Source organism: Bombus impatiens, unplaced genomic scaffold (assembly GCF_000188095.3).
Source record: "Bombus impatiens unplaced genomic scaffold, BIMP_2.2 scf_0466, whole genome shotgun sequence".
Classification (NCBI taxonomy): Eukaryota; Metazoa; Arthropoda; class Insecta; order Hymenoptera; family Apidae; genus Bombus; species Bombus impatiens.
In genome coordinates, this window is record NT_176885.1 from 263,739 (window position 1) to 276,018 (window position 12,280).

General features: G+C 28.8%; 2 protein-coding genes across 14 annotated transcripts; both read right to left on the bottom strand.

Annotated features, from left to right (window-relative positions):
• Nucleotides 1-1,381: 1,381 nt before the first annotated feature.
• LOC100743750 (transmembrane and coiled-coil domains protein 2) lies at nucleotides 1,382-10,237 on the bottom strand. 13 transcript variants are annotated; one of them, XM_033321584.1, is made up of 13 exons: nucleotides 9,845-10,196; nucleotides 8,767-8,835; nucleotides 7,776-7,920; nucleotides 7,347-7,542; nucleotides 6,624-6,789; nucleotides 6,247-6,475; nucleotides 5,668-5,712; nucleotides 5,260-5,342; nucleotides 4,809-4,817; nucleotides 3,884-4,176; nucleotides 3,371-3,771; nucleotides 2,873-3,033; nucleotides 1,382-2,716 (listed from the first exon to the last, which is right to left on the bottom strand). In XM_033321584.1, exons 2-12 carry the CDS (start codon nucleotides 8,804-8,806, stop codon nucleotides 2,877-2,879), a joined length of 1,764 nt encoding a protein of 587 aa, XP_033177475.1. In that variant the 5' UTR covers nucleotides 8,807-8,835; nucleotides 9,845-10,196; the 3' UTR covers nucleotides 1,382-2,716; nucleotides 2,873-2,876. The 13 variants fall into 13 exon arrangements, with proteins under 13 accessions (XP_033177475.1, XP_033177474.1, XP_033177472.1 ...); XM_033321583.1 differs by having other exon boundaries at nucleotides 2,873-3,003; nucleotides 3,884-4,215; XM_033321581.1 differs by having other exon boundaries at nucleotides 3,884-4,215.
• A 618-nt stretch (nucleotides 10,238-10,855) lies between these two features.
• LOC105680958 (GSK3-beta interaction protein) lies at nucleotides 10,856-11,797 on the bottom strand. Its single transcript, XM_012387413.3, has one exon. It carries the CDS (start codon nucleotides 11,365-11,367, stop codon nucleotides 11,011-11,013), a length of 357 nt encoding a protein of 118 aa, XP_012242836.1. The 5' UTR covers nucleotides 11,368-11,797; the 3' UTR covers nucleotides 10,856-11,010.
• Between the last annotated feature and the right edge of the window lie 483 nt (nucleotides 11,798-12,280).

Sequence of the window (12,280 nt, forward strand, 5' to 3'; positions counted from 1 at the left end):
TTACTATAAAGATAAATATTGATAATTAACAATAAGTAGCATACAATCTTCGAAAGAAAATTTACGCAATAGTGGTAATTATAGTAATATATAAGCGCACTAACACCCTATATATTTTGTCTAGTTGTCACTTATACAATAACAAACATATATTTTTAGTCAAAATCTGATTTAAACAACGTAAAAAATTAGAAATCTTTTTGCAGAATCAATATAACGTCGAATCTAATAGACTTAATATATCAGTAATGTATCATTGTTGCAATTGTTTACTCCTTTTTGCAAATGTAGAGTTAGTACAAGAATACGGAGACACAAAATTGTTTTATAATTTTGTATATATCATTATATTGATCCCAAAACTGATTTTTAACTTTTACGCTTATATGTAAACTTAGTATAGTCACAGCGACGTATTTATAAATTTATAGACATAAGAAACGGTTATTTTTAGGAACGCAAGAGGATTATTCGAAGGAAACATTATTATAATTATGAATAAATTTAATTGAATAAATTTTTATAATACAATTGTGAAGAAAATGAATCTGAAGAAAAAAATATACGCAGTCCGTTAAAATACAAAATTTTGCCTGATCAAGTTATAAATACACGATCAAACTTCCTTGTCTTTTCGGTTTTTAATATAAACATAAAATTTTAATTAACTTAATTTTTATATCCCTCGTAAATTATCAATTTCTTTCATGTTAAATTTTTTGGCAGTATTTGCATTGAACATATATAAAAGCTATAAAAATTGTGTTGAACAAATATTACAAAAGCAGTGATTATAACAATAAAATACGAGGTGCGACAATAATACATATATAAATAGCAGTTCAAAGAATTATGGCGTTAAATAAAAAAGTTCGGAAATTTGATGTTGTACTCACGAATAACAGGCTAGAAAAAAAGAAAATACATTGCTACATAAACATTATTTTATTTACAGATTTTGTTTGTCAATTAAAAACAATTTCTCATATCTTATCAAGGTCAACTAAACGATAACGGTACATAATCCAACATATAACAAAAATCCTAATGCATGAACTTAATACAAATTAGAAACTACGCATTTATATAAAACATAAAGAGAATTTTACGTATTAAGCAATAAAAAAGATTATAATTATCGAAAAATAATTTCTTTCTTTACTTGTCACATATTCACAAAATAATATTAGGCTATGAAACTTTATATTTCGTGATACTGTGCTTGCAGAAAGATGAAAATTAGAAAATTAGTGAAATAAATGATATTTCGCCATTAAGTAGCGATAATAGAATCAAAAAATTATGTAGACCAAAATATTTTATACACTCACAGATTTGAGCACCTATATTAATTTAAGAATTATCTCTTTTTGTATAATTGTACCATTTTGTAATTACCGTTGCACTTTAAAAAAAATTTTTTCTCAATCATTTTACTGTTTTAACATTTTTTTAAATGAATAACAACACAAAATTGCCACAAATATTAAATTACTCACAACTGTAACAGCGATGTAGTCCATCAGTCTTTCTCTCATTTCAACATCTGTCATGGTTCATTTCTTTATATTCAATATAATATGTATGCATTCTTGTGTCTGTGGTGGTTTAAAACATTCGTGAGAGTACAAATAACAGTTAATGCTATTTATTTCAAAAGGTGTATCCTTCTTACATCATATGTGAAACAAATTAACGTTATATGTAGAATAAGAGGAATGAAACATGTTGGTCCTCTTTTGATGTTAAGTGTTCTAAAAGTACTTCTATTCACCTTTACATTTTTGTATTCTCATGAATGTATAATTTGTAACTTACATATAAGAATCAAATTACCCCACCTCATTGCCAACACTAAGGAATATATCACATATTTTATACATTTTGACATGAAGAATATCTACAGTTATTTAAGTGTTCTCTTGCTTTCTTAATTTATATCATTGTTTAGCAATTGGACGATTGTAATTATAAATATTTTATTTCAAAATGTGCATTTTGATAAATTTACACAAATTTAAATTTACTAGAATATCAAATGTACGAACTATAATTCCAAAAATGGTGGTAACACCTCCCACAGACACTAATGATAGAACAATTTTCTTTTCTATCTTTTAATCAGTACTTTCGCTTGTTCAATATTTTTTTTTTTTAAATTTCATGCTAATTGATGATTCGTGTAAAAATGAACTTAATCGCATGACATTAGAGTAAATTCTTCTAACAATGTGCCGTATGTAATCAAGCAATATAGTGTACAGCGTTACATATTTACTGCCTCTTTCATGTTTCATGGAAATTTTTATTTTCTTATCATAAATCATAATCATTACGTATTATTTTTTAGCAAAATTAGTCAAATAAAGATAAAAATATCGCAAAATAAATTTATAACATTTGCATAAGGGACAAAAGACATTTTTATGTTTATTATTTCTACTAAATCTCTTCTTCCTAAGTGAAACATTTCTGCACAGCAAAATATGTTTTGTGTATTGTAATTCTATTAACAGTATCAAATAGATTTAATCACTCGTCTGATTCAATATAATAGTAGTGAACATGATCAAATTTAAAATATAAATGAAGTCATTTACGCATATACCTACTATTATTGCTCCAAAACTACAGCACTGATAAATGGGTCCAAAATGTTGATCATTGTGTACAATTTTTCTTCATCACAGGGTATGGTAAATTTAAGTATACCACCCTAAAATAAGTTATTTTTTATACTCTAAATTAATAGAACATTAAATTTTTTATATGAAATAGATTTCTTAAAGGACATAAAATATTGTTTCATATTTTTTTACTAGTACGTTTATAATTCGTAAAATTTTCATAAAAATAATAATGATTTACTTACGATGCTACTTGACGGCGAGAGTCTGTTTAAGATGGCGCATGAGGTGACTGCCGACGTCGTGAACCTCAGGCCATTGTTTGAGCACAAATACTATGCCCAATACAACAAACGTAGTTGTTAATATGCGCACCCTGCACATGAAACAATGAGGCTTAGTACAACTGCAACAGAGATGCGAAAACAAAATAAAACAATGAGTGCGCAAAAGTAAAATCAGATGGCGATGTACGTGATGAAGTATGAATTGAAATGTATGTGAATGAAAACGGAACAAGCATGATGGAACAGAAATATAAACTGATAAAAAATGTAATGGTTATCTGTTTACTATAAATGAAAAAAAGAAAAAAAGATGATATATATTGAAGTAAACAAAATTTACTTCAAAAAGCTTATGCAATTAAGCTGGAATGTACAATATTTTGTTTTGGTTTTAATAGATTATTTTCCTGTAAAAATAAAACTCAAACATAACTTTACAATATGAAATAACTGTACCTGGTCCTAAGGAAAGGCATCATTATACCAGCACCTGTTGCAACAAGAAGTAGAATAACTTGCAACACAGTTAATACTACGTTTATGAGCTTTACAACCAACGCCCTTGCATTGCTATTATCCAGACCCTCTAAAGTGACATATTGTTGATGTTGTTGTTGTTGATGTTCCATTTTACAAATTTTAGTTTGGCAACTCTCCAACATTTCGTGTATGTCCCTTAATCGATCTTCACTTTGATATTGCACTTTTTCTTCCATATCTGTTATAGTTTGTTTCAAGTTTTCTACTTCATTTTGGTGCAGTTCAGTTAAATCGTTAATTTGTTCCTCCAGACGCTCGCTTCTAAAACGTTCCTCTTGCAAAGCATGGGAAAGATATGTCACTTCTTGTTGCAAACTCTAAAATTGTTTAAGGAAAAAATTAATTTTAAAATTATGATGTATACAAACATGTTATTGTTCTTTATTTGTTCTGTTTCATTACTTATTTCTTAAATCATCAGAAACAAACCTTCAAACCTTCTAATTTATCTTTCATTCTCTCCAAATTTTCTCTATGTTCTTGTAGTTCAGAGAAAATAGATTTAAGACTAAGTGCAGCATTATTACTACTGTGACATGTGTGTGCTTGCCCCCTACTACCAGGTCCACTTTCACTTGTAACACTAGAGCATTCGGATCCTTCTTCGGATGGAAATTTCATTGCCGCAGCACTATGAGTTGATCCCAAACTACACCCACCAGGCAGCGTCGCTGATCCATGATGAGCCTTTTCATCTTCAACACTAGCGTTATCTCCATTACCTGCACGCGGTGTATCGTTTACATAAAAAGTTGAGCCATCTGCAGGGACACAGACGTCGCAAGTTAGAATGTTATCCAATACCAAACTATTCTGCCTTTGCTAATAACTAATCAATTTGTATGCTTTTTTGTATTGCAACACTCCTATCTTTCAAATACAGTCAATGATAATTCAAAAACATTTTTGTTGTATATAAATGCATCAATAATGTGTCACAAAATGTTTTGTAAACTAATACAAAAATTGTTTTTTCTTTATAATTTTTGTTCTTTGAATTCATGTCCACATATGTGTTTAATATACTTGCTGATGTATTGGATAACTAATATATAAAATAGCAAACATCTGAATATGTGAAAGCCACTAAAGACAAGGCAAAATTATTAAGTAACACAAAGTAGTAATAAAAATATAAAGCTTACAATATGTAAACACATTCTCACATCAAATTTGCTTATCTGGTAGGTATTCATCAAATGTGTAAATATATAAGATTTATGTACCTTATCATATACAACAAAAAAGGATATAGTGTTAAAAATTATTAAGATTTTACAAAGTAAGACACGTATGATATATTTACATATAAAAAAACAGATATAGTAAGAAAATTAGCCCAAATGTTACTTACTACTTTCAACTGCCATGACAGCAAAATATTAAACATTATTTATTGTTTAATGTTGAAATGAGTAAGAAGATATCGTACTATTACTACAATACATTATATATTACTATATATATATATGTATATATACTATCATCTTATTCCAGATAAATAAAAATTTATATTTCTGGGATAATGAACATATTAGCAACTAAAGTAATAATATAACGATTTTAATAGTGTATTTACATATATATGTATATGTATTTTAAATAAAAGAAACGTGCATACTATTGCTTGTAGTATCACAATTTATTAGCATAGGTCAATATGTGCTTAGTGATAGCTTTTAAAACACAAAGATTTAATTAACACTTTCCATAGTAAATATTATTAAAAAATTAAACAATAAATAAGATCTGGACAAAATTGTGTTAATTAATTAAAAAAATAATTTGTAATAAAAATTACTCACGAGATAAAGTATTTATGTTATCTGCACTGCCAAATTTGTTTTTTATTAAATGTGCAAATTCTCTTGGTTTGGACATTACACTTCTGAAACATATAAGAAAAATAAAAATCAGGAATAGCTTTAATATTCCAATTTTATAAAAATTGGCTTTGGAAAATTATTATATTTATATAAAAATATCTTATACATTAAAACATGTAAATTTGTGTTTTATATTTATGAACATACTAAAATTTGAATGTGCTTGGCTTAAATATATAAATATATACCTATATATAAATGTTGTACTTCATTCATTGCATATTTATTTTATAAAATGATAATATAGTCAAAATTTAATTATAATAATAAATGTTATGATGAAATGATTAAAAAACCATTGCAGTCTATTTTCACACCAACACTCACCCTGAAAAACCACTGATTCCAACCCTAATATTGCCACCCACGTTTCTGGAAGTGAATCTTAAATTAGATGAAAGTGTCATACCCTATATTTAGGATAACAAAACAGAAATTGGATAAAAAGAAGAAAAGAACACAAAAAAATTACACTAAAAGAACACTTCTTCACGTTTGTCACTACAGTGTAAAATTTTTATTTTAGCATATTAATTATAATACGCAATACTAGTTTTTTAATTTAATTTAATACTTTTACTTTTTCAAATAAGCACATAAGCACATACAGCAACAACAGGAATAACATACATCATATCTTTATAAAATATACATTATAATACGTACAATCAAAATATGTTTTATAAACTATTAATATAATATATACATTTTAATAAATATCTAAAATAGAAATAAATAAAAATCTATATCAATTAATTCAGATTTAGATCTATTAATGATTATTTAAATATATCAGCCACACTAATAAAAAATCCATATATATATATATATCTACTTCTGATTTGATTGCTTATTGCATAATTAAAATACAGTACAGACAGTTGATAAAAGATAAAATATACTTACTTAAGTCCTTGTCCCATATCCCGAAGCACTTCTCTGGGTTGTCTGTGACTTGTAGGTGCACCATTTAATTCATAATGTTTTAATTTTTTTGTATAACTATCCAATTTTTTTTGGAGTTGAGAAATACTGTGCGCTGATTTTTGATTTTTCTTTTCAAATACTGCTTTGATTCGAGTAAGCTGCTGCTTGTCTGCATTGGCAGCTAATTTTAGATATTCATTTACATTTTCTGGAATAAAAAGGACATTAGATAAATTTCACATTTATAATACATACTCTGACATAAATTGCGATTATATAAAGGCCTTCATATAATTCATATAATTGTTTTAACACTTCAGCACTATACTAATTAACTGATAATTGCTGAAAATTACCATCACGTGTGGTTTGTTCTATTCTTATAAGTTCTCGTGTTTTAGCAATTTTACTTTGGATATGCTCAATAGCTTGACAAACACGAGCAGAGTTAGAGTCAACATCATCAGTTATTAATTCAGAGGAGCCATTTGATAGGAACGATTGTGTTGCATGATATTGTTCCTATAAACAAATGTAGTGTTATATTAAAATACACAAACCTAAGAGAGAAACAAATTATGACTAACAAAACACATTTCCTTGAGCACATTGTTTGTTAACTTGTACTTTGGTTGCACTCTGAAACTGTGGAGATAGTCTAACTTTGATGGCACTTACAACATTATGCAAGTAGGTACTTAATTTCTTAACCTATAACCCTGATTATACAGTAGTGATTGATGACCTTGTAGTACAGTACAGTGTAATTACATGCCGTAACTTCACATTACATAAGTAACTTTATATAAGCATATACAATCATATTTACTACTGTAATAAACATTTAAAAACACAATGGTATCGATTTTGTTGATCTAAATACTTTAACAATAATTTTAAATATAATAACATATCATTATTAGAGTTATAAATTATTAGAACTTAAATGAATATGAATGTGTTATTTAAAAATGAAAATATTAATTACATTACAGTACATTAAAAAGTATCAAACATTCTGAAAATGAAATTATTTTTATTTATTAATTATTATTATTTTATAATAATAAAACACATACTCCTTCGTCATCGGCTGGTAGGTGAATATTTGGCACAAACTCGTCTTGTTCGGCAGTGATTAAATTGGTATTTGGTTCATCCATAGCATCTACTCGAATCACAGTTCCTGGTGATTTTTGCCTACTACCTTTCATGCTGAAGCTGCCTCCACCACCACTACTTCCACTGCCTGTACTACCCTCCCCTGTTTGGGAACTGCGAAGTCAAATTAATTTTGTACTGTGCTCCTTTTATTTATTTTTCATTTATTTTTTTTAGGAACTTATTTTTCTTATTTGTAAGTACAAAATATTGTATCATTAATTATATCATATTGAAACATAAGCTTAATGTTTCAGTTTCATGTAAAATACTACAAAAAAATAAGAAGTTTTAATCTTAATTTATGTAAGCATACATATTAATATCTACAAAAAATTGGGTCTTACAGTGAAGCATTACGTGCTTTTGAAATATGTTCCAAAGTAGCTGAAAATTGTTGAGGTGAGGTCAATGTATTTCCTCTGTTAGGTGATGTACTGCGTGAACTATTCTTACTTGACGTAGTTATCATCAAATTAGCCATTCCTTTTGCTGAAAAAATGATTACCTAGCTGTGTTAGTAAGACTGTAAATCTTCTTAATATATGAGCTTAAATAATTTGTTGTATATGTAATCTATATATATGTAAAAATATATCTCTATCAATAAATATATCTCCTCTTTATCAATATAAGTGATACTTTCAATATTATTACTATTAAACAGTAAATAAAGATATAATAAATGAAGAAATTAAAATATATTAATCCCTAAAAGACTGGGTGCATCATTCATTCTGAAATCATTATTATCGTTCAAATAAACATAGTATTTCTCATTATCAAGAAAAGCTATGTTTATCAAATGTTATCAATATTAATCATAAGATTTCTCATGATATGATCTAACAAAATGAAATGTATACGAAGAAAATATGACAAAGTAAATTAATAAATCAATATAATACAAAATTACATGAAACTAATGATGTTTATTGAAATAGAAAATTAATAAAAAAAAATTCACAATGTTAGAAGAAAATGAAAGAATACACTACAGAATAGTTCTATTTTACTTGACCCCTATATACCTATTTTGAGCTACAATTTTCTCTAAGAGTGATATTATCTAATCTAAATCCTGTATGTACAGTCAATTATATGTGTTATCCAAAAATAGTACATATATAGAAAGTTTAGTTCAAACACTGATGCAGTTCATATTTGCTATAATTTATTCATGTCATTACAGAGGTCATCCATATCTAATTAACATTTGTAACAAATTTGCTGGCCTACTTTTCTGACAGTAAGCACATACTAAATAAAACTGAATGATTATTGAATATCAAAAAAACGTTATTATCAAATATTGATATTGTACTTTAACAATGTTCCCAAAAATATGTATTTTGAAGAAAATAACATTGTCTAGCATCAAAACTCATTTTGAGATTAAGAAAACATCTGAAAAAAAATTACATGCGGTTACTTCTTTCACATTCTATCACCTTTAATCCAATCCTTTAACTGATGAATCATTTTGATTATCATAATTAGAACATCGGCATTGCTTTCGAAGTATGACGAACATATTACGCGGAAAAACACGTGTAATGTAAAACAATAAAAAATATCGGCACATTATCCATTTCATAAATATCAATCATATTCAATCTAGCACAAATATTCATTCTATTCATTAAAAAATGTTATTCATGGTACTTTGTAATAATTAAAGCGCAAAACAACATGATATACATAAGTGTACATAATTAGACATTAAATGTAGAATTTTATATTAAATCATGTTATAAACAAATTAAACGTTGCAGCCATTACAGGATCTTTTATTTTATTTTAACTCTACAAGAATATTTTATGTAGTGGTAAATACTATCAAAATTTAAATGCATACATTGCATACTTTAATTTTCAGGGAAATCGTAAGATAGCAGAAAACTAATGCAACAAAAATAAGAAAATGTCGACTCAAATCTTCTGAACCGAATAACACAAATTCCGATACACAACGGTTCTTATATAAACTAAGAATTTCTGACAAAAATAACAATGTCACCTCGCGTAATTGTCAAATACGTGAAACACAGAGAGTCTCGTTAAATTTTCCTATTTAACAAATACAGCTTCATTGAAAAAATACAATATTTATTTAGAACGAAAAGAAAATGTGGAAACATGTAAAGATTTAAAATACGCATGTATGTACGTCAGAGAAGAATCGACGAATATTTAGCGACCTGTGATATTACGTTACTATCGCGACTCATTTCCACACATACGATATCGTCCATGGTTATATAGGTTGAAAAGAGATATGGGAAGTAATTGTCCCACCCCTTTCATGCTGATATTGAGAAACGGGGTACGACTATCGAACAAAAACAAACGACCTGTCAAAGCTCTTCCGCGGTTCTTCGACATTCGATTTACCGAAATATATTTCGTCCCTCACCTTCTTTACCGCCTGATGTATGTAGCTCTTGGTTGAAGCATGGTTTTTATTTCAACGAATGTCACACTGGGAATACACAAAGCAGGGCTCCTTTTCGCGTATTGCGTTTTTCTCAATTGTCTCTTTGGTCAATCAAATAATAGGCTCTGTTATCGTTTTTCACGGGCGTGTCATCGTGCACCATTCGACATCGTAGCACTAGCCACTCTAATATCAACAAATGTGATACATTCTTTCGTCTTTAGGCACTTAATCGACAGTAAACTCATTCAGGAGCATGACGGAACACTCACACGGTGCGACACATTCGGCGAAACCGCTTCGTTACTTCACAACTCGACAGTGGAATACGCCAAACGGAACACAGAGCAACGAACGTAGAGGAGGGGGTAAACAAAACCGATATATTACCACTTGCACCGACTGATCTTTCGACTCCTAGGGATATTTTCTATGGAGATGCGATTGGTATTGCACTACCGTATCTAGCAGTATACGTGTCACTTCGCATTTATATAAGTTTAATGGATTTTATTTACATATGTTTTTAATTACAGTGTAATCAAATAAATTTCACTAGTTACTTTAGTTCATTTAAATATCACATGATGAATTTGTCTATTTTATATCAGATTCTTGTTTTCGTACCGATTCTTTCGTTGTGTTAGATATGTATTTATATTAATGTATTTATATTTACTGAAGACAAATGAAAGTAATTTATATATTAAATGAAATTATGTACCAATAGTTAAAAATAGGAATAATATATCGTATATGTTACAAGTTCTGTTTAATGTATTATATTCAACAATAGTAGATAATTGGATGCAATTTTGTCAGCTAGAGAAAACTTTCTTGGTAGTATATGTATGCGCATATAATGCCAAAAGGAAGTTCCAAGATTTGGTATTATGTATCGAGTACGACACTTTCCTTGCAAATTACCGTGCACTCGGATATCTTCGGCTAGATTCGGATTGAATGAGTGCTGTGCAAAGAGAAAACGCATTTGACGAGAATCATAATTTATTTTAGATTTTAAACGCTTATTGTTGAAAGATGTGTGTATGTGTGTGTATTCAAACAATTGGAATTAGCACTTTATTTTCATCTATATTTAACTTTGTTTCATTTCACTATTAAAAAATTCTGATTAAATTTGTTCACTGTGAGTTACTTAATTGTTTAAGCTTATAAACAAGCGAATTTCCAAAGGAATCTCTATATTGCGGGCTAACGAAATTTAACAAGCTGTAGGGCGTTTCGTAGTGCTCGCTTTCTCTCTTTGATGTGTCGTCGTGTTCGTTACCAACGATGGTAAAACCAGCACTTGATAGTTCTATGCAAAACTTCAAGCCCTCTAATGTAATCAAATTTAAGTAGAGGAAATGATTGTTATTTCGTAATTTTTCTGATATTTTGATGTCCGTTACATGCTGTTTTACGTCGTTGATAATGGTTTGCGCCTCAAGCTTCCAGTGATCCTTGTCCAGCTCTTTGTTATTTACCTCTTCCTTCATTCTCGCGTTTTAACAGCGTCAATAACCGTCTTTTTACGGACGCATGTAGTATTCTAAACAAACTGACGATATTATAGTTCAACGTTACTAATCAACGTTTCGTCAATGTTGGAACAAATTCACAATTTGTTACGTTGAGCAAAGTTCGTCTTATTCGTGCTAACAATAAGACGGCACGTGGACAGGTTAGAACCGAGAACCGAGGGTCAAAGACCAAGATTATACGATTATGTAACTATTTGGCGAACTTATTTCTCTCTTAAGGGATATATAATATCGCTTTTCAGTGACGACAGTGACTACGATCTGTCATCAGTTTAGACCTTGACACTGCGTAGTTGTAAATTTATGTTGTACATTCAATCCCACATATTTCTCGGTACATGTGCACTGAATGCACTATAGACCTGTACTAATTATGAATCATACTGCGTATGCAACTTCTCGCTTATCGCAACGCCATCTCATGACGTTCTCTGATACTAAATTTACCGCAACAAATAAGCGGGAAAATTTACTATCCTATAGAGCAGATAAAATATTATCCTATAAAGCAGATTTAAACGATCCTTGATCTTACATAAAGTTACTATGTTCCTGTTGATCTACGAGCAGAACGCTAGCAAGTATTAAAAGATTTTTTAATTCAATTCGATTCAATTATGTCAAAGTGGTAAGCTATTAATAGCTTTTTAAGACAGCTTTTTAAAATTCCAAGTTTTGATAAATTAAAAAAAATATAAGGTAGCAGCAAGAAAAGAATTTTATCCTTGTTCAATGTCCTCGTTTAGCAGTTGCTCAATAGCTACAAAAGAAACGTGATATCATTGTAACGAAGCTCACGTACATTTATTAATTTCATCTATAGAATGCAAAGTTCAATTGGGACTGGTCATACCTCTTATTATATTCT

Coding starts and splice junctions, on each gene's coding strand:
- LOC105680958 (XM_012387413.3), bottom strand. CDS start 11,367: ATGAAGGAAGAGGTAAATAACAAAGAGCTGGACAAGGATCACTGGAAG.
- LOC100743750 (XM_033321581.1), bottom strand. CDS start 8,806: ATGCTAGACAATGTTATTTTCTTCAAAATACATATTTTTG. Junction 6,790..7,346: donor TACCAGCCGATGACGAAGGA/GTATGTGTTTTA, acceptor ATTTGTTTATAG/GAACAATATCATGCAACACA. Junction 3,772..3,883: donor ATAAATTAGAAGGTTTGAAG/GTTTGTTTCTGA, acceptor AAACAATTTTAG/AGTTTGCAACAAGAAGTGAC.